The 20,590-nt window shown below is 54.2% G+C and overlaps 1 protein-coding gene across 1 annotated transcript in view; it reads left to right on the top strand.

Annotated features, from left to right (window-relative positions):
- Positions 1-20,590, top strand: part of AGRN (agrin) — a 37,346-nt gene extending 16,756 nt beyond the window's left edge. The window contains exons 8-35 of the mRNA XM_010722770.3: positions 478-672; positions 1,177-1,377; positions 2,666-2,811; positions 2,940-3,045; positions 3,238-3,351; positions 4,332-4,496; positions 4,635-4,778; positions 4,945-5,069; positions 5,344-5,449; positions 5,571-5,954; positions 6,067-6,201; positions 6,921-7,048; positions 8,538-8,652; positions 8,890-9,009; positions 9,200-9,559; positions 10,365-10,557; positions 10,941-11,156; positions 11,272-11,501; positions 11,908-12,042; positions 12,165-12,261; positions 12,593-12,757; positions 12,998-13,109; positions 13,874-13,990; positions 14,137-14,326; positions 14,682-14,769; positions 17,125-17,349; positions 17,713-17,816; positions 18,344-20,590. Of these exons, the coding sequence (XP_010721072.1) occupies positions 478-672; positions 1,177-1,377; positions 2,666-2,811; positions 2,940-3,045; positions 3,238-3,351; positions 4,332-4,496; positions 4,635-4,778; positions 4,945-5,069; positions 5,344-5,449; positions 5,571-5,954; positions 6,067-6,201; positions 6,921-7,048; positions 8,538-8,652; positions 8,890-9,009; positions 9,200-9,559; positions 10,365-10,557; positions 10,941-11,156; positions 11,272-11,501; positions 11,908-12,042; positions 12,165-12,261; positions 12,593-12,757; positions 12,998-13,109; positions 13,874-13,990; positions 14,137-14,326; positions 14,682-14,769; positions 17,125-17,349; positions 17,713-17,816; positions 18,344-18,501 (4,574 nt within the window). The 3' untranslated portion in view covers positions 18,502-20,590. The remainder of the gene's footprint in view (positions 1-477; positions 673-1,176; positions 1,378-2,665; positions 2,812-2,939; positions 3,046-3,237; positions 3,352-4,331; positions 4,497-4,634; positions 4,779-4,944; positions 5,070-5,343; positions 5,450-5,570; positions 5,955-6,066; positions 6,202-6,920; positions 7,049-8,537; positions 8,653-8,889; positions 9,010-9,199; positions 9,560-10,364; positions 10,558-10,940; positions 11,157-11,271; positions 11,502-11,907; positions 12,043-12,164; positions 12,262-12,592; positions 12,758-12,997; positions 13,110-13,873; positions 13,991-14,136; positions 14,327-14,681; positions 14,770-17,124; positions 17,350-17,712; positions 17,817-18,343) is intronic.

Genomic DNA, 20,590 nt, shown 5'->3' with positions numbered 1-20,590 from the left:
AAGTGTTTGCACACAGGCAGAGCCCAAGCTGGTTGCTCGTGCTCCTTTGTGCAATCTGCTGGGCTCTTGCAGTTTTGTCCAAATACTGCTGTTCTGCCCTTAAATCTTCAGGCTGGGCAGCAGGTGCTCTGCACCCAGTGCTGCGCTCATCCTCCCGTGGCCAGCACTGATTTATTGCTCCCCGTAACGACACTCAGCCTCATACTCTCTGCATCCCATTTAGCTGTAACAGCTCACAGCTCCAGTGACATTTCATTGCAATTACTCCTGGCCCTGATGGCTTTTACAAGCAGTTATTGCCATGCAGTCTCTCTCCTCCCTCCTGCAGCCTCACCTCTGCTGGAGCTCCAGTCCTGCAGGGCTTAGCACAAGGGATGAGGTTGCAGCAGGGTTTGATTTCAGCTCTGGCACTTCCATACAAAGCAACGCTCGCCCTGCTGATTTAACCCACTGCTTTTTTGTTCCTCGCCCCTGCAGACCGCTGTGGCAAGTGTCAGTTTGGGGCCATCTGTGAAGCAGAGACGGGGCGGTGCGTGTGCCCCACAGAGTGTGTGCCCTCCTCCCAGCCCGTCTGTGGCACAGATGGCAACACCTACAGCAGCGAGTGTGAGCTCCACGTCCGAGCGTGCACGCAGCAGAAGAACATTTTGGTGGCTGCCCAAGGCGACTGCAGTGAGTCTGGCAAGGTCCCCTTCTTCCCTCTTCTTGCTCCTTTCAGTGGCGTTTTGAGGAGCGGATGCTCAGCATCCCCTTGCTCACCCGGGGCCCTTCGAGGCCCTGTGGGTGTTTGTGTGCTGGGGGAGGCACCGGAGTAACCTGAGGGTGGGGATGTGTGGGGTCGAGCAAAGGAAGTGGGCTGCCATCAAAATGGGAGGGGTTCCATCCCCAGGGGGTGATTCCTCCCTGCTTGTGCGTGTTCCCAGCACAGGAAACCGTCTGTGCTGATTTCTCAATGAATTAAAAGCCTTGCCTCAGTTGTTTTTTTGTCATTAGAACAAATGACACTTGAGCAAAAGCAGCGCGTTGAGCCTCATAAAACCAGTCCAGCTGGTCTGGTGTTCCAGGGCTGAGCAGTGCACGGGTATCCTCCCTAAAATTGGGAGAAAAGAGTAATGGGGAGCGACTCCCAGGAGCTGGAATGAGAGTAAATGGAATTTCTTGCTGGTGTCCTTGCAGAGTCCTGCGGCAGCACAGTGTGCTCCTTTGGCAGCACGTGTGTGGGTGGGCAGTGCGTGTGTCCCCGCTGTGAGCAGCAGCCCCCGGCCCAGGTTTGTGGCACCGATGGCCTCACCTATGACAACCGCTGCGAGCTCCGAGCAGCCTCCTGCCAGCAGCAGAAGAGCATCGAGGTGGCCAAGATGGGGCCGTGTGAGGACGGTGGGTTGTTGTTCTTCCCTTGGCTGATGCCACCTGGGCAGGGAGTTGTATTGCTGTGTTAATTGCATGCCTTATGTTGCACTTATTCTGGAGGAAGAGGAGTGATTGAGGTGCCCAGAGGTTGCTCTGGGTGGAGATGCTCCATGAGGATGCCCAGGGTTGTTCCATAGTGCTGCTCCCTGATGATTCCCACTTGGCTCTGTTGGCAGTAGCAGCGCCAATGGGTCTGGGCAGCACGAGGCTGCTCTTCCTGACCCCTTCCAGAGTAGAATAGTGTTGGGGAGGGGGGAGCTCATCTGTAGGATGCAGCATCCCTCATTGCTAGCCATCATCCCACTCTCCTCAATAGTATCTTTTAATTATCTCTGGGTACTTGGGTAAAGCAGCTCAGCATCCCTCTGGAAGCAGGCTGGGACCTCTCAGCCTTGCCTTGCTGGTGGTCAGACACCAAGAGCCTCCTGAGCTTACTTCTCTATGGGGGGAAGCCATGGGTTAATGCAGGCTGAGAGCACAGACCTCCCCCAAACCTCACTTCTGTGATGCTGCCATTCCCCAGCTCACTGCACTGGGAAGGATGTCAGTATGTGGCAGAGCTCAGGGATAGGGCAAGGCAGAACATGGTGTTTGATCACAGCCCTCCTTTGGGAATTTCAGGTTGATGTCCCTCTGGGAAAAGATCTTAAATAATTCTCTGTGTAATGCCAACTCCCAGCCTTTGATCACTCAATAAAAAGGGGCAGGTTTTCCTTTTTTGCTTTTCTTTCCCCTCCCCCTCCCCCCCCTTTTTTTTTTTCCTTTTAATTAAAGAAGCCTTTGAAATCAGCGACATCTCTATTCTTGCTGCTGGAGCTCTGGGCACCTTATGGAGAGACAGCCAGGCAGAGCACAGCGTTTATAGGTAGGGCAAGAAGGCCTCTGGTCAGCTCCTAAGCAATTCAAATGGCATAGGGATGCCTTAACTTATTATTGTAATGATGAGAGCACTTGCTTTCTGCAGGGGAGGAGATCTTCTCTGCGGTAGAGGCAGGAGCATCCTAATATATAGGCAACCTGATCTGGTGGTTGACAACCCTGCCCACAGCAGGGGGATGGAACTGGATGATCTTTAAGGTCTCTTCCAACCCACACCATTCTATGATTCTGTGGCATGTTGGCCCAGGAGATATTCATGCTGGAGATATTCAGAAGTGTCTGGAAATGCTCCTTGGGCAAGGTGGCCCTGTTTGAGCCATCTGCTTTTCCCTGGTTCTGCCAGGACCCCCTCTCACCACGCTTCTCTTCCATCCAGAATGTGGCTCAGGAGGCTCAGGCTCTGGTGATGGCAGTGAGTGTGAGCAGGACCGATGCCGGCACTATGGGGGCTGGTGGGATGAGGATGCAGAGGACGACCGTTGTGTGTGTGACTTCACCTGCCTGGCAGTGCCACGCAGCCCGGTAAGCATATGAAGCATTTCTGGGCTGCTCTCCTTGCTCCCTTCAGCTTGGTGGCCTTGCCACATGCTTCCTGGGGCATCCCATCGGCAGGAAACCTGCTCTGAGAGCTCCCCTCATCGTCCTGACAGGTCTGTGGCTCTGATGATGTGACTTACGCCAATGAGTGTGAGCTGAAGAAGACGCGGTGTGAAAAACGCCAGGACCTCTTTGTCACCAGCCAAGGAGCCTGCCGTGGTGAGCGAGTGCCAGCAGCACGTGCCATCCCCATCCTGGTGCCCTGACATTCCTGTTTCATGCCTGGCCAAAGCTGGGCCTCACTCCATCACCTACCCCAGCATCTCTGCAAGGACCGCGTGGTTTTGAGAAACGCTGCTCAATCTCTGCGTTGGCCATAACGCCCCTGTGCCTCTCTGCCTTGCTCCACAGCCCTCACCACGACCCCACCGCCTCTCCCAGTTGTGCACTGCAGTCAGACCATCTATGGGTGCTGCCCAGACAACATGACCCTGGCACTTGGTGTCGGTGCAGCCGGGTGCCCAAGTGAGTGATGGTCCCCATCTGGGGGGATGCTTGGGGTTCCACTCTGGGGAGAGAAAGGACGGTCCCAATTCCTCAGTTAGCTAGCTAGTTCCATTAATATTTACTAAATCATTGTCAGAGTCAGCACTTCAGCAGAAGGCACATTTTGAAAGGCATTAGCACACAGTTAACAGCTGAGGCTGTGACTGTCTGTTAGGGAAACCCATCACCCTATGGAGACACGGCTCACGCCATACTTGGGCCTGGCTAATGCCTGTGTGATGAGGATGCAGTGCTGCTTAATGTACCATATAATTTAAAAAGCAGCAGTATTCAGCCGGTGTCTCTTCCTGGAGCTGGCTGAGATGGCAGGAGTGGGGCAGGGGGACTCTAGGAAGGAGGTGGAACATCTTGCTTTAGCATCACCCTGATGGCGATGGTCAAAGTGATGTTCCACAGATCATCCAGCCACAGAAAGAGCTTCTTCCTCACTGTGGAATCCTGTATTCCACTGGTTTCTGTCCTGTATGTGCTGGCAACAAGCATACAGCAGGAGATAATCCCCACTTGAACCCCTAGTGCAGATTTCTCTCTCGCTTCCTGCCCTGGACACACCATCTCCCTGCCTCTATCTGCTCCCAGGGTCTCCTTTGCTCTCCAGCTCTGACCCACATCCCCTTCCCACTGCTCCTCAGGGGCTAAGGGAGCATTTCACCATCTATCTTTGGATCACTTCCCTCCATCAACTTCCAAATTAATGAATTAATAATACACTCCTAATAGCTTCCTCTCTCTTTGATGTCAATGAGTGAGGAGCTGTAGATGAGAGCAGAGCAAGCGGGTTAATCCCTGGAGATCATCTCTGCCTTGTAGCTGGAGGAGGTGGTGGGCACAGGGTGGTGGGTTGATGGTCAGATTAGATGATCTTAGAGGTCATTTCCAACCTTTATGATTCATCCTGCTTGGCCAGGACTCACCTTGTGCTCTCTGTTGGCTCGCAGGCACCTGTCAGTGCAACCCCTATGGCTCCTATGGAGGAGCCTGCGACCCTGCCACGGGGCAGTGCTCCTGCAAGCCAGGCGTTGGGGGGCTCAAGTGTGACCGCTGTGAGCCTGGCTTCTGGAACTTCCGTGGCATCGTCACCGACAGCAAGAGCGGCTGCACACGTGAGTGCTGGCTTCTGTGCCATTTCCAGCTAGGAACCCTAATGCTGCTCCTGTTGCGAGCCAAATTCGGTGGCTGTTTCTGCAAAATTTGCACGACTGCACCGATTTAATGATTTCTTTTTCCCCCTCCTTGCTCAGCCTGTAACTGCGACCCGGTGGGCTCAGTGCGTGATGACTGTGAGCAGATGACTGGGCTCTGCTCCTGCAAGACTGGTATCACTGGCATGAAGTGCAACCAGTGTCCCAACGGCAGCAAGATGGGCATGGCTGGCTGTGAAAAAGGTGAGGGGGAGGTGTGTGGCACACAGAAATGCTGCTCTACCGGGTCCCTGGGAGAGCTGAGACCTGAGGAGGGGGATTTGGATTTCACATTGGCTCTTGGGTTTTATTATTTTTTATGCTTGGTATATGTTTTGTTTATCTCTTCCCCCTTCTCTCCCCACTCTAGACCCATCAGCTCCAAAATCCTGTGAAGAAATGAGCTGCGAGTTCGGGGCCTCATGTGTGGAGGTCAACGGCTTTGCCCACTGCGAGTGCCCGTCCCCACTCTGCTCAGAGGCCAACATGACCAAGGTCTGGGGGATCACTAGGGACTGAGCTGGGCTGTGGGCACAGGTACATGTGGCCAGCCTGGTTCTGCCAGGCTTGGAGTTCAGCTCCTGCCCACCCGGTCATTGCCTTTGGTGCATGGGGCAGGAATGTGCCAGCCATGAGCATCTCCAACACAGGGCACTGTGCATCACTGATGCCTCTGAGCTGCTCTGCTCAGTTTGAGGACAGGTTTATTTTGCCTGAGGCTTGTTGGAGGACAGATACACCTCAGACCTTGTGTCATTTCTTCTCCCAGGTGTGTGGCTCTGATGGTGTCACCTATGGGGACCAGTGCCAGCTGAAGACCATTGCGTGCCGGCAGGGACAGCTCATCACAGTGAAGCATGTGGGGCAATGCCACGGTGAGTGCTTCCTGCACCTCCTCGTGCCCTGCCTATGGCTTGCACTGTGCTTCCCAGCACCATGGGCACCCTTTCCCAGACCGGGCCCTTCTTAACTTCCCTCCCTTGCTGCTCCTTGTAGAGTCCATCACTCACACGAGCCACACGATGCCACCCACCCCTCTGCCCACCTTGCCCTTGGACAAGCTCATCATACCTCCACCACTGCAGCTGACCACCCGGGCTACAGAAACCACCGAGCTGGCCACTAGCTCCCTGCTGATGGAAGCCAGCCCCACTGCAAGAAGTCACCCTACAACAAGACGTGTCACGACAACCCGACCTGCCACCACACCATGGATGACCTATGGAGTGCTGAAGACCACCGTCCGTCCGCTCTCCACCTCTCCAGTGGTCCTGGCCACCACTCAGCCTGCCTTCGCTGAATCAGGCAGTGCAGAAGGCAGTGGGGACCAGGAGATGAGCATCAGTGGGGACCAGGAATCCAGTGGGGCAGGCTCTGCTGGTGAGCATTGCTAGGGAGGTCACCTGGGGTCTTAATGAAAGAGATGAGGCTGTGTCCCAGCCTCATGGTCTAACAGGAGTGAGGTCCTACCCGTGTTAATACTTCCTTGCAGGGGAAGAGGAGGTGGAGGAAAGCCAGGTAACCCCAACTCCAGCCATTGAGAGGGCAACGTGCTACAACACCCCACTTGGATGCTGCTCTGATGGGAAGACTGCAGCTGCTGATGCAGAAGGGAGTAACTGTCCAGGTAAGTGTCTGTTTTGGTGGCCAGGAGATGGACAGAGCCCTTGCAGGGCACAGAGCAGGGCAAGTGTTGGCAGTGAGCCCTGCCTTGATCCCAGCCTGGGCCTGGGCTCTCAGTGTGTCATCCCCTCTTTGCTCTGGACACCACATTCCCCTTTTTAACGCACAAAAGAATATAAGTTATAGACTCTCACATGCTTACCAACAGCAGGGATCTCCATAGCTCCCAAAGCTTTCCTGGAGGGGAATCACACTTTGGGTTCCCGTTGCAGTTTTGCCAGGCTGACCCCAGCCTACTCACAGCATCTTTACTCAGTTCTCCCAGCACAGGTTTTCTCCTTGCCCAGAGCCACATGTGGCCCTGTTGAATGCCCATGTCTGATCCGACCGTGTTGACTGTGTGCTGCTCTGGCTAACATCTTTCTCTTGTTACTCAGCCGGTGCAGGGGGGCTGCTCTCCGGGTCGGAGCTCAGAGGAAACTGTATGGTAAAAGCTGCCATCTTCAGCCTGGTCTTTGCCATCTGCTCCAGCACTCTCTGATACTAATCCTCCATGGCGCTCTCCCAGACCCATCCAGACTAACCCCAACACTGGCACTACCCGCACACTGCCATCACCCTCTCCCCCCCCAGGGAATTGAAAGCTCCTCACGGGTCAGCCAGATGCCTGCCCCCCATCCCCGTGAGCCAACTAAAGGAGTTTGTCTTGTCTCCTTCCTGCAGCTACCAAAGTCTTCCAAGGAGTCCTCATCTTGGAGGAGGTGGAAGGCCAGGAGCTGTTTTACACGCCTGAGATGGCTGACCCCAAGTCAGAGCTCTTCGGGGAGACGGCCAGGAGCATTGAGAGCGCAGTGAGTCCTTTGCATTTGATTGGAAGTCCAGCTAGTGCATTTCTTGCTTTGAAAGAAAAAAAGGCCCTATACAGCCACCCCACTAGGACAGGGGCCAGGTGCTTTCCTAGAATCACAGAATCATGAAGATTAGAAAAGATCATTTTGGTGATGGGGCTATTCAGATGAGAGAGTCTTCTTTAATTTCTTGGATTTCCCAAAGCACCTGCGTCTCCTTGAAAAGCCCATAGGCAAAAGTGTGTCCCAGATCCCTTTGCTCCTCCAATTCAGCTATGCAGCTTTTGGAAATCCACTCTCCCACACTTAAAGAGAAGTCCCTTGTATTGCCAGCTCTTGGAGCAGGTGGGCTTTCGTAGTAATGTGTACATAAAGGCATGCCAAGAAAATATTGGTGGGGTAAAAGCGCTGTAACCCAGTCTGCAGTGTGGCACAGCAAATACAAAGCATCTTTGCAAGGAGATTAGCATATTTAGAGCTGCTTCCAAGCTGCACTTAGAAGCTGGCAAGCCCTCGGTACAGTCATATAAGCAGATGTGTGCCTGGCATATGGACCGTATGGTTCATTCAGTTCTGCATCACAAAAGCAATATTTCCCAATACAATAGTGGCTTTTAGCTGAGGATTCAAACCCACACACATAAGGCTTCATTCACTGGTTCTTCTGTTCTCCCCACTGAGGGTACAGAAGGCTTGACTGGGTTTTGTTCTCCCAGGGATGGGGAAATGACACAGCATTGGCCCGTAGGACATAACATACCTGACGTGCTCTCCTTTGCTCCTCTAAGACGACTGTGCCCAAATTTATGGGGGCAACTATGGCATGGGTCCAATTTTAAGTTATTTCTTCTGTCTTTGCCTTGAAGCCAAGGGAAGGAAGTGGTGCCTTCCAGCTGCAGTGATGCTGGTCCCACACGAGGCTGGGCGGGCTGCTATCAGGGTGATAAAGCCCTGACTGTGTCTAAGTGGTTGCACTATCACTGTCTCTTTCGTGTGACTTCAGACAAATCCTGCAACGTCTGAGAGGCAGGTTTTAAAAGGCATTCATGTGCTTAGAGATGCAGAATGGTGCCTTACGGGATTTTCCAAAGTGCATAAGCAGGTTTATCCAGATTTAGAAGAGATCAGTAAGACTTAGATGCCACACAATAGCAAATCCTTATATGAACTGCAAGATGTCTCTGGTCTGCACACATCTCCTCCATGGAGATCTCCCCTGCACTTTCCCCACGTTGCCTTGGTCTTGTTCTAACCTTTGAATTCAGGCCATAATGAATAGGGATCTTCCCAAATTATCCCTACCCAAAGGAGCACTGTTCTCTGCATGCGTCAGTTGGATTTCTTGCAGAGGTTTTGATGCAAACCTAACTGGGTTGAAACCAAGAGACTCACTGAGACCTAAGACCTTTTGCTGAAGGACCCTAACTCCTTGCCCCCGATCTCCCCATTAACCAGTTTGTTTGCCTTTCCTCCTCCACCTCCAATCCATTAGCTTGATGAGCTTTTCCGAAATTCTGACGTTAAGAAAGATTTCAAGAGCATCCGTGTCCGAGACCTGGGGCAGAGCAGTGCAGTCCGTGTCATTGTGGAGTCCCACTTCGACCCAGGTAAGAGCTGTTCCAGTGCTGAGAAACCAGCAAACCTTGTAATTTGTCAGGGATGTGCCCTTTGTCCAACAAAATCAGGAGGTGCTGGGAGGATCTGCAACCTGAGCTGGTGCATGGAAGGCTGGAAGCATTCTTGTGGGGCAGGGAGTGATTCAGATGCATCAAAGGGAGGTTGTGAAGGGCAAACTGCTTGGTAGGGTTGTGTTTCACACTTATTTTTCTCCTGGCTGTGATCAGCCACTTCCTACACGGCAGCTGACGTCCAGGCGGCTCTGCTGAAGCAGATCAGAGCCTCCAAGAAGAGGACCATCCTGGTGAAGAAGCCCCAACAGGAGCACGTCAAATTCATGGACTTTGGTGAGCGCTCTGTCTGTCCATGGCCAATCCCCCGTCCCTCGGGTTGGGCACTTGGGTTAGGGGAGAGGGCTCTCATGCTTTGGTGCACGCAGCAGTCTCACTGATCCTCCCTCCAAAACCCAAGCTCCTTTCCTCTTTGCAAAGAGACCTGCAAAGCACCAGCCTCACCCCGCGCATTGCTGCCTTCCAGACTGGATCCCCAGGCTCTTCACCACCACCGTCACCACCACCACAGCCACCACCATGGCACCCGCAACCACACGGAGGCACACCACGGCCTCTGCTGCCACCACAGCCCACGTCCTGCACCAGGACATCGCGGGTCACCCCAGTGCCAAGCTGGCAGCACCCGTGAGCACCAGGAGGCCTACATCCACCCTGCCTACCACTGCCCGGCGCAAGCCCACTCGCCAGCCCCCCAGCACCACCAAGAAGCCCTCGCGACCCTGCGACTCACATCCCTGCCTGCACGGTGGCACCTGTGAGGATGATGGGAAGGAGTTCACCTGCAGCTGCCCAGCGGGCAAAGGAGGAGCTGTGTGTGAGAAACGTAGGTGGCCTTTGGTTTGCCTAGGGGTGATGGAGCTCGTGGCCATTGGATGGCAAGGGACAAGGGGAGTTAGAACCTTCCAATTCAAATGGTTCTGTGATTCTATGAAAACTGGGGACAGCAAAGTCGTGGGAAGGGAATCGCTTGGGGCTTTTGGTTCCAAACTCATGTTCCAACCAAGGATGCTGAGAGGATACAAGCGGGAAAGTGATCTCCAGTCATCCGTTCTGTTGTATGCTCTCCCCAAGCACTGTGATGTGCACTGGCTGAATGGGGATAGGGAGCAAACCCAGCCCTGTACTGAATGATAGTGCTGCAAGGGTCAGTGTAACCTCTGTACCCCAGCCAGGAGCAGGCTGTGCAAGCACTGTAAGTAGTAAGAGGCAAAGCTGCAGGGGAAGAAGGTGGCAGCAGCAATTTCTTGCTGGCTGTGCTACATCAGTGCCCGAGAGCATGGGGATTGTGAGCTTCTGCTTTTGTATCTCATGGCATTGCCTGCGGCTCCTGAAGTTACTGAGCACAGAGAGACTGATGCTGTCTTTTGCTGATGATTCAGGTGCTATTCCCCCATGCTCAGAGCTGCTTAGCAAACAGCCTCGTGCACATCATGCTCACCCAGAGCTGCTGTTACGCACTGTGAGCTCCAACTGTCACAGCAGAGCTTTGGGTGGCTCCAAGTGCTGATTCCTGGAAAGCTGTGTCCCTGAAGCTCTAAGCTGAAGCTCTAGAAGCTGCTTCTGGATGTGGATGCTGAATCCTGTTCCTTCTAACGGGGCTTGCTCTTCTCCCTCCCTGCCTCTTGCAGACATCAGGTACTTCATCCCCAGCTTCGGTGGCAAGTCCTACCTGGCCTTCAAGATGATGAAGGCATACCACACCGTGCGCATCGCCATGGAATTCAGGGCCACGGAGCTCAGCGGGCTGCTGCTCTACAATGGGCAGAATCGTGGCAAGGACTTCATCTCCCTGGCGCTGGTGGGCGGCTTCGTGGAGCTCAGGTGGGTGCCCTAGGTGCAGGCTCCCAGATGAGGGAGTGGTAGGAGCAAATGGAGAAGAGGGGGAGCAATTTTTGCAGTGTATTTCCCTGTGGCACTTTGATTAATTCGTGTCGCTCGGTTTGAATTTTAAAAGCTAGAAGGTGTGGGAAGTTGATTTTTTTCTGAGCTCTTTTTTTGGCGCTGTTCTTACACTGTAAAAAGAAACATAGGGGGAGTAGAGGGAGAGAAAAGCCCCAGAAACCCGAGGTGAAATTATTTTTACCTTTCCAAAAAGGCACAGATTGAAGTTCCCAGCTTCAGCCTGGGGCGCAGCTGCCCTTACGGTGCATGCAACCTCGCTGCGAGGTGGCACGGCTGTCAGCCCTCCCCATCCTCTGCTCCAGGTTTAACACGGGCTCTGGCACGGGCGTCATCACCAGCAAGGTGCGCGTGGAGCCTGGCAAATGGCACCAGCTGGTGGTGAACCGCAACCGCCGCAGCGGCATGCTGGCTGTGGATGGGGAGCCCCACGTCAGCGGGGAGAGCCCCACGGGCACCGATGGGCTCAACCTCGACACCGACCTCTTTGTTGGAGGAGCTCCCGAGGACCAAATGGCTGTGTGAGTAAAGGCGTTGCACCGTGCCGTGGCATCCCGATGGAGCGTCCATTAAAACAAGTGCATGGAAAGCGCTGGTGTTTTTCTCCCCCACCCACCGTGTCCTTTGTCCCTTCAGAGTGGCAGAGCGTACTGCGGCTACGGTTGGCCTGAAGGGCTGCATCCGCCTCCTGGATGTGAACAACCAGATGTATGACCTGCGGGAGAAAGGCAGCGATGTGCTGTATGGCAGTGGGGTGGGCGAGTGCGGCAACGACCCCTGCCACCCCAACCCCTGCCACCATGGGGGCATCTGCCACGTCAAGGAGGCAGAGATGTTCCACTGCGAGTGTCTCCACTCCTACACCGGTACGGGGCGGGGCATTGCTGGGGCTCCTGGTCCCGCTGGGTGGTCCTAAGGGGTCCAAAAGCCTTTGGGTGGCAGAGGGGAAGATGCAGTGGGGAGCTTTGGCAGTGCCTCCAAGAAGTGTAGGATGAAGCCATGCCCATTGAAGACAGAATCAATTTCAGATCTCACCATACATGCATGAGACAGGGGATAGGATCTGTGTATTTGAGGGCAGAGCCATCTGTGGGCATCACCTGTCCTTTTGTGGGGTCCTTGGGCCATGTGAGCCCAAGGGACAGAGGGGCTGGCAGGGCCATCAGGGGACATGCCACCCTCTGCCCACCCCAGAGCAGGGTTTTCTCTGGCCAAATTGTGCCCACTGGCTGTTAGGGATGCCCATGTGACCATCTTGCTCTTCTGCTGCAGGTCCAACGTGTGCTGATGAGAGGAACCCATGCGACCCGACGCCGTGCCACATCTCTGCCACTTGCCTGGTGCTGCCAGAGGGAGGTGCCATGTGTGCCTGTCCCATGGGACGGGAAGGAGAGTTCTGTGAGCGAGGTGTGTTGGGGCTGGGGAGGGCTGGAGCTGCAGATGACCTCAGCTTGCATGACTAGGAGCCCCTGTTTGATGCTGAAGCTGCTCTGCCTCCCCTTCCTCACCATTCCCTCGTTTGTGCCCAGTGACAGAGCAGGACCACACCATGCCCTTCCTCCCAGAGTTCAATGGCTTTTCCTACCTGGAGCTGAACGGGCTGCAGACCTTCGTTCCTGACCTGCAGTAAGTGCTCAAGAGCATGTTGCCAATGGCAAAACCTTGGAGATTTTATCTAGAGGGACTGGGATTGCTGGAATTGCTGTTGCCAGGCTGCGGCAGTGATGTACCAAGGTGCCTTGTGCTGCAGTGGGCTGTGTGAGCACTGCAGGCTGGCATCCTGAAGGTGGCATATGTCTCTCCTACATGGCAGTTCTGCCTGTCGAGTCAATGGGTGGCATCCCTAAGAGATCTGTGGGATCAGGCAGGCAGATGTCTCCAGGGCCCTTTGCACAAGGGTGCTGGAAGAGTCTGTGGGCAGCTGGTTTGAAGGGTATTTTTATCCTTCTCTACTCAGGGACAAAATGTCCATGGAAGTGGTGTTCCTGGCCAAGAGTCCCAGCGGCATGATCTTCTACAATGGGCAGAAGACAGATGGCAAAGGAGACTTTGTGTCTCTGGCTTTGCACGATGGCTACCTGGAGTATCGATACGACCTGGGCAAAGGGGCAGCCGTGCTCAGGTAGGGCTGGAAGCAGGATGGTGGTGACTACAGGGATGGTGGCTGCTTCCACTCCCAGTGTTGGCTGGAGCTCCATCCCCAGCATGGATGCAGGGGAGGTCCCATGCTGGCAGCAGTGACTCCTGTTGGCTGTGATTGGGACCTGTCCCATGGGCTGTGCCTGTACAGGTGGAGTGGGTATTCACAGGGGCTCATTACAGAGCTCTCACCGTATGTCTTCTCCTCCCTTCCCATCACCAGGAGCAAAGAGCCAATTCCCCTCAACACCTGGATAAGCGTTTTGCTGGAGAGGAGTGGGCGCAAAGGGGTAATGAGGATCAACAATGGCGAGAGGGTGATGGGAGAGTCACCGGTACGTTGACAGGCCAAAGCAAGCTGCCCAGAGCTCTCTGGGCTTCCAACCCTGCTCCCCTCCTATGTGAAACCAGCTGAGACTTGTGGGCTTTTAATCCTGGAGGTGCATGGAGGGTGGAGGAGGAGTGGGCGAGACCTGGGAGCTGAGGATGCTGTGGGACAGCCGCTGCACACTCCTTGCTCTTGCTATCCTGCATGTTGTGATGTTACCCACTGATCTTCCATTTCTCTCTCTCTTTCTCTCTCCCTTTGATTTGCATTTGTATTTTTCCCTCCCCTGCTGTCTGGATCCCAGAAATCCCGTAAGGTACAGATAAGTATGACCCACTGCACCTCCATCTCATCTGCCATTGGCACGTTGTTCTTCTGTTTTCCATCCAGATCTCAGTGTCTCACCTGCTCCCCTTCCCATCTGACCAAGCAGCTTTAGGATCTCTGTAGATTAGAGACACTCGTTTCCTCTTCATTAGTTTCCAGCCAGTTGTTGCATTTTTGTTTCAGAAGCATTACAATTAATCTGGTCATTTTTCTTGTGTTAACTCCACAAAGCATTAGCTAGTGACTCATATAACTGCATCCTGGTCCTGCTGCCGTGGCCCAGGTCCCCAAATCATTGGAGTTAGAGGAGAACCTCCTTTTTATCACTGAAATGGCCGATAGAGTCATGGAATGGCTTGGGTTGGCAGGGCAAGGATGCCACTCACTAGATCAGGTTTGCTGTGGCATCTGAATGAATCTCCTTTCATCTCCTCTCCTTTCCAGGTGCCTCATGCCTTCCTGAACCTGAAGGAACCATTCTACGTGGGGGGAGCCCCCGATTTCAGCAAGCTGGCTCGAGCTGCAGCCATCTCCACCAGCTTCTATGGAGCTGTGCAGAGGGTAAGCCTGGTGCCAGAGGTGCCAGTGTCCACGAGGATATCCCCAGCACGGGTCCCTGTGCAGAAGGATGTGTCATGAGGACGTGGGGCTCAGGGCTCATAGTTATGGGGTACAAAGGCTGACTCTTGTCCTTTCCCACCTTCCAGATATCCATCAAAGGGGTTCCCTTGCTGAAGGAGCAGCACATCCGCAGCGCCGTTGAAATCTCCCCCTTCCGCGCCCACCCCTGTACCCAAAAGCCCAACCCATGCCAGAATGGAGGCACCTGCAGCCCCCGGATGGAGAGCTACGAGTGTGTCTGCCAGAGGGGCTTCTCTGGGGCTCACTGCGAGAAAGGTGAGGTTGTCATGGCAGGAACCCCCACCAGTTCCATCTTCTTGTTGTGCTGGGGAAGCACGGGGTGTTGGCTGGTTGCCAGTCTCCTGCAGATGGGTGGTCAGGACCATCACCAGGCCTGGGTTTCCTCCTTGACTTTAGCCAAGAAACCACAAAAGCTGCAGATTTCATGTCAGTTGGCTGCAAAACTGGAAGCTGGTCCGTGCTCTGCCTATAAAGTCAGAGCTCAGGGTTGCTGTGCTGCTGTGTCTGTGCCTGCCTCCCTCCTTTGTGGATAAAGGAGGACCTTCCTGATCCCCAAGGACAGACAGGCTGTGCTGTGTTGCCTGACAGCTCTTCTTTTTCCCACTTTCAGTGATCATTGAGAAGGCAGCTGGAGATGCAGAAGCCATTGCATTTGATGGTAGGACGTACATGGAGTACCACAACGCCGTGACAAAGAGGTAACCTGGGTGTGGAGCTGAGCAAAACAAGGAGTTGGAGAGATAGGGACAAAGAAGCCTAAAACCAGTGTCCAAAGAGAGGCTGTGAACCTTCACTTCCAGCCCATACCTCAAAAACTGCCTTGTTGATGGAGGGGTTCCCCACAGTGCCAGCGTCAGGTCTGGGTGCTGGGGTGGGGTGACACTGATGTTATGCTCCATCCATTTCCTCTTTGCACCCTCTGACCCCTCTTGCACTAAATTCCTGCCTGAGGAGAGTGTCTGCGTTCTGTTTGTTGTCTGTCTCTCTGTCTGTCCGTCTCTCCTCAGTGTCGTTGTTTCTTTGTTTTCAAGCCACCTGAGCAATGAGATCCCTGCGTAAGTACAGCCCTCCCTGCAGCCCACCCGTGGGACAGGATGGGGACAGGCATGGGGACATTTGCCTGGGGCTGCCACGGGTGGGCACTCCCAGCCCATGGCAAGGATGGCACAGCTCTGGTGACTCGCCAGGGTTGCTGTTTGGCTTTGCTGCAGGCAGATGTTGCTTGCTGCAGCTTAGCTTTAGTTCAAAGGGATGAGCGCAGAGCAGGAAAGGTCCCAGTACGAGCCTCTTCCATCAGTAGCAAAGTATTAAATATGGAAATAAAATAAGTGGACGAGCAGCACTGATGAACCACATCCCTGCAGAGGAGCAGAAAGCTGCTGCCTTCCTGTCTTGTCTCTCCCAGCACCCGCAAGGGGAAGGTCACCCTCCCCAGCCACCTCCCCACCTGAGCCAGCCTGTGCCCGTTTGGGCTGTGCATGCCCCATCCTGCAAAGGGAGCTTAGCACTTCTCCCCAAATCCCTCAGCTGGGATTTGGCAGCGGCTCTCACCGGGCCTCAAGGGCTCATTGGGTTGCCCATAAAAAGTCACTTCTCCTTCCTGCAGACAGATATCGGGTGTGCCTCGGGCAGGACCGCCACTCCAGTTGCTTCTCTGGGCTCTGCTGGCCACGACATGCCCGTACATTTTGTTTTGAACATACCTTGTGATACGTACATATCTCTGGAGCTGGAGCCCCTAACGCAGCCAGCAGTGCCAGCAAGACAGCTGTACTCCTGGGTTTCCCCTTCTCTGTGCACACCCAAGTGCCCTGAGGCTGACTCAGAGCAGCCTTACGTGACCGTGCAGCTCCCATTGCCCATCCCAAAGGCTGGCAGGTGGCTGGCCATGAAGTGCTCCTTGCATGGGGCCTTCCCCAGAAGGTCCCTTCCCCAAAATCTCCCTTCCCCAGCAGTACCCCACAATCCCATCCTAGCTGCCTGGCTGCACACCCCAACATTTTAGCATGAGGGATCAGCAGGAACACGAGCAATCCCAACCCAGGAGAGCATCACCGTGCTGGGACAGAGCTCTGGGACAGCAGCAACATGCACACTTATCCTGTTGGCTTGAGGAAGCTCAGCTCAAGAACTGCTGAGGCTGGGCAGGGTGGGAGGGCAGGGTCTCCTCTGCTGCCTCGTGCTTATTGCATGCTCCCCTTTCTTCCTGCATCTAAGTCCTGACGCACTGGACTACCCCGCCGAGCCCAGGTGAGTCATGCCAGGCTTCTTGTGCCCCGTGCTCTGCTCTCCCTGCCTCTGCGTGTCCACGTCTCCATGCTCCTTCTGTATGCTGTACTCTGGGCTTTTTGTTTGTAAAGGATGCAGCTCTGCAGGTGGTGAGGGCAAACACACAAAAGAAGCTCCAGCAGATGAGCAGCAGCTCTGTCTCTTGCTCACTGGGGCCTTTTTTTGGCAGTGGGTGAAGGGGAAACAGAGCTACAGGTTGGATATTAGGAAAAACTTTTCCCACAGAGTGGTGAGACACGGGCACAAGCTGCCCAGGGAGGTGGGAGAGTCTCTGTCCCTATTGAGAACCATGGAGATGTGGTACTGAGGGACACGCTCAGTAGGCATGGTGAAGGTGGGTTGGGGATCTTAGAGGTCTTTCCCAACTTCAGAGATTCTGTGGTTCTACCCTGGGAGCACAGTGGGCGTTTTGCTCCTGTCCAGCCCTCCGAGTGTGGTGTCCCTTGGAAACAAAAAGCTGTCTGTGTCGTCCTGTCTGTGTGCACGTGTCTTGGAGCATCCCAGGGGGGTGGATGGTGACTCTGTATGAGAAAGATGGAAACAGCAATGTGGGGAAAACGCTGTCCTTCCAGCATTCCTCCCCTGGAAAAAGGCTGTGTCTGGGATGGAGATGGTTTTGTTGCCTCTATGGGCAAGCTCAGGTGTCAGAGCCCAGATGACCCTATCTATCTCTGGTGATGGCCTTGCTGGGAGCAGGAGCTGGGCTGGGGACCTGTTGCTTTCACAGCCGTGTTTTAACACTGCTCTGCGCTCTCCTGACATAGCGAGAAGGCTTTGCAATCCAACCACTTTGAGCTGAGCATCAAAACAGAAGCCACCCAGGGCCTGATCCTATGGAGTGGGAAGGGGCTGGAGCGATCCGACTACATCGCCCTCGCCATCGTGGATGGCTTCGTCCAGATGATGTATGACCTGGGCTCCAAGCCAGTCATCCTGCGGTCCACAGTCCCCATCAACACTAACCACTGGACCCACATCAAAGCATACAGGTGGGAAGGGGGCAAGAGTGGGGTTGGGGTGGACTGCTTTGGGATGGGCAAGCGGTGACACAGGGTCAAGGGTCACTCCCGTCCTTGGATAAGAATAGAGGAGAGGCATGTGGGCAATGGGGTGCGTTCTGCGACACGCCTGTCCTCCATTCTGGGAAATGCCAAAGGGAAAGGCTAAAGGAAAGGTTCATGCCTTTTAGTTTGGCCAGCAGAAGGTTTGACATTCTGCTGTCCCCGTGTTTGGGCGGTCAGGGAGTGGCGAGCGCGGCGTGGTTGGCGTGCCATGGATTGCCGTGGGGGCAGCCTTGGGTGTCTCCTCCAAGGGTTTTAATTCTATCCCTTCCTCCTTCCCTGACGGAGCAGAGTACAGAGAGAAGGCTCCCTCCAGGTCGGCAACGAAGCTCCCATCACTGGCTCCTCGCCACTGGGTGCCACACAGCTGGACACGGACGGGGCCCTGTGGCTGGGTAAGGGCTTGGGCAGAGTGAAAACCCCATGCACCCGTGGCTGGGGATCTGCAATGCCTTTGCATCCAAGTGCGTCGGACAAGTTTGGCCTCCCAAAAGCATCTCTTCCCACTCTAAGCTGGTAGCTTCAGGTCTAACCCATCTTAGAAAGACTTCACATCCAAATAACGTCATTTTGCCTCTGAGAAGACGTTAAAATCACAGTATGGCTTAGGTTGGAAGGGATCTTAAAGACCATCAAGTTCCAACCCCATGCCATGGAGTGGGTTGCCACCCACCAGGTCAGGCTGCCCAATGCCCCATCTTTGAGGCCTTGAACACCTCCAAGGATGGGGCAGCCACGACTTCTTCAGGCAACCTCTTCTGCTGCCTCTGTACCCTCTGAGTAAATTTATTCCAAACATCTAACCTAACACAAATTCTGGCCAGGAAAGAGGTTTCTGAGTAAGGCAGGTGTGTGCAATGCTGGTGGGCAGGGTGCTGGAGCACAGCAATGTGTCTCTTGACATCCCTGCTCTCTCTTGCAGGGGGAATGGAGCGGCTCAGCGTGGCTCACAAGCTGCCCAAGGCCTACAGCACTGGCTTTATTGGCTGTATAAGGGACGTGATTGTCGACCGCCAAGAACTGCATCTGGTGGAGGACGCTTTAAACAACCCCACGATATTACACTGCTCAGCCAAATAGACCCCCAGGGACCCTTCCTCTCCTTCCCTTCCTCCTGCCTATTGCTGTAATTATTTTCTATTTTTGTAAACTTATTGCTTTTTATATTTTTGGGGGGAGGGGGAAAAGGGAGGGGAGGAACCACCATTTCTGTTGGGTTATTTTGTTCGGTTGCAGTATATCCAGGTCAGTCAGACTCTAATCGAGCAGCAGCAACAAAGAACAAACCTTGAACCAAGTCTCCAAGAAGTGACAGAAGAACTTCCCCATTGCACCCGTGTTGTAAATCTCACTCATACTTGAAGCTTCTTTTGGGGTTTGTTTATTTTCCCCTCCTTGCTTGTGTTCTTGGTTGCCATTCACACCATGGGGGGATAAAGGATGCTGGTGCTGGCAAGCCCTGTGGCCTTTGTGGGTTCACCACTCGCCTATCTCAGGCCCCTGTGTTCACCCCATCTCCCTCCTCCCCCCTTCCTCTCACTATAATTTATGTGTGTAAGGATATCAAGTGCTTTTCTCCTTTGTGCTCTGTTAAATCAGGGATGCCATGCACTGGAAGAGAGACCAAGGTCTGCTCTGAGCAGGCAGAAAAGCATTGCTCTTTGGTTGTCTTATGCCTGTTTGCTGGACTGAGACGGGCTGGGGAGGGGGCAAGTGTCAGTTTCTCTGTTGGCTCTCCTCCTCCTCCTCCTCCTCTTGGACACATGCAGAAGCAGCTGTGAAACCTCATTTCCATGCTTTGTGTTGACCCAGACTTGTCCTCACCACCTGCTTGCCCTGGCTGCTCTTGCGAGAGCTTCTGTGCCCCAAACCGTGCACCACTGACAACTTGCAACACGTCCTCGGGAGCTGGGGGTCCCTTCCTTCCAGCACTGGCTACGAGGGCATGGGATTGGGTCCTCTTCTGCTTTAAAGAAACCTCTTGGACCTGTCCTGCCTTGACCCACGTCCATTTTCCAGCCTCCTGGCACAACTTGCCCTCTTGCCTACCGTGAGGACGGTTGCAGCGCATCTCTGTAAGCTGGTGTTAGAACCCATGCCATGGCAAATGCTCACCGTTTTACCTTTGTCTTCAAGCTTTTGCAACACCTGGTGCAACGCAGGGGCTTCCATGCCACGATCAGAGCTCCTCCAGTGCCATCAGCAATGGTTCCAGCAGGATGGGATGGAAGCCAAGTGGCCGGATGGGAGAGCTGGGGAGGGGTTTTTTTTTAAAGTGTTGTCTTTACTGTCTTTGAAGTGTTGTCTTCCTCCATTTGAGTCTTGAAAGCAAAGTGCCAGCTGCACAGCCACTGTGTGCAAGTGTGTGTGTGTGTGTGTATGGATGTGTGCAAACACTGGGTCTCCCCAAAGCAAAAACAAAGGGATTGCAGCTCTGAGCGCCGTGACTCAGGTTCCTTCTCCATGGGAAGAGCTCCCTGCTGCTACATGGCATCTGTCACCACTGGGCCACCACGGTGTCCCCATCCCACCCTGTGAAGGCAGCTGGCAGTGCTTTGTGGCCAACTGCCTTACGGAGCATGCAGAATGGGTTGGAAGGGTCCAGCTGGCTGTCAGGTGCTCCCTGATATCCCAGGGGCTGTCAGTTTGTGGTTTTGCACCGATTCCTATCTCACCTTCTGGTGTATCCTTCCCTTCCAAAACGCTTCCAGCCGTGAGAAGTCAGAGGATTTTTCTCAGGACGAGCCCTGAATGCAAACCTAATGAATGGGGAGAGCACCGTGGCAAACCACTTGGGCTGCTTTTTGCTTTTTGCTTCTTGCCCAGGCAAGGAAGAACCCCACTGCCTACCCCCACCCATGCAAGTCAATGCTTGATCTATTATCGTGAACCTAAAAACCCAATGGTTACATATTTCAGGGAAGACTGCAAAAATTGGAGGCTCCAGTATTTGTGTGTGTGGCAATAGCACGTGTTGAGTGGCTGCTGTATATAATGTGTGGGTCCTGGGGGTGATGACTGCGTTGGGGCTTCCAGCTGGATGACATGGTCACCCCACTGAGACCAACAGGGAGCATGCCAGCTCCAGTGGGTAAGGGCACCATGGAGGAAGCTGCTCAATGTCCAGAATGGCACTGAAATGAAGCCAGGGTCACTGCAAAAAAAAAAA

Source organism: Meleagris gallopavo, chromosome 23 (assembly GCF_000146605.3).
Source record: "Meleagris gallopavo isolate NT-WF06-2002-E0010 breed Aviagen turkey brand Nicholas breeding stock chromosome 23, Turkey_5.1, whole genome shotgun sequence".
NCBI classification, from domain to species: domain Eukaryota; kingdom Metazoa; phylum Chordata; class Aves; order Galliformes; family Phasianidae; genus Meleagris; species Meleagris gallopavo.
Note: the sequence above shows the minus strand (reverse complement) of the source record. Positions and strands in the feature narration are given on the sequence as shown.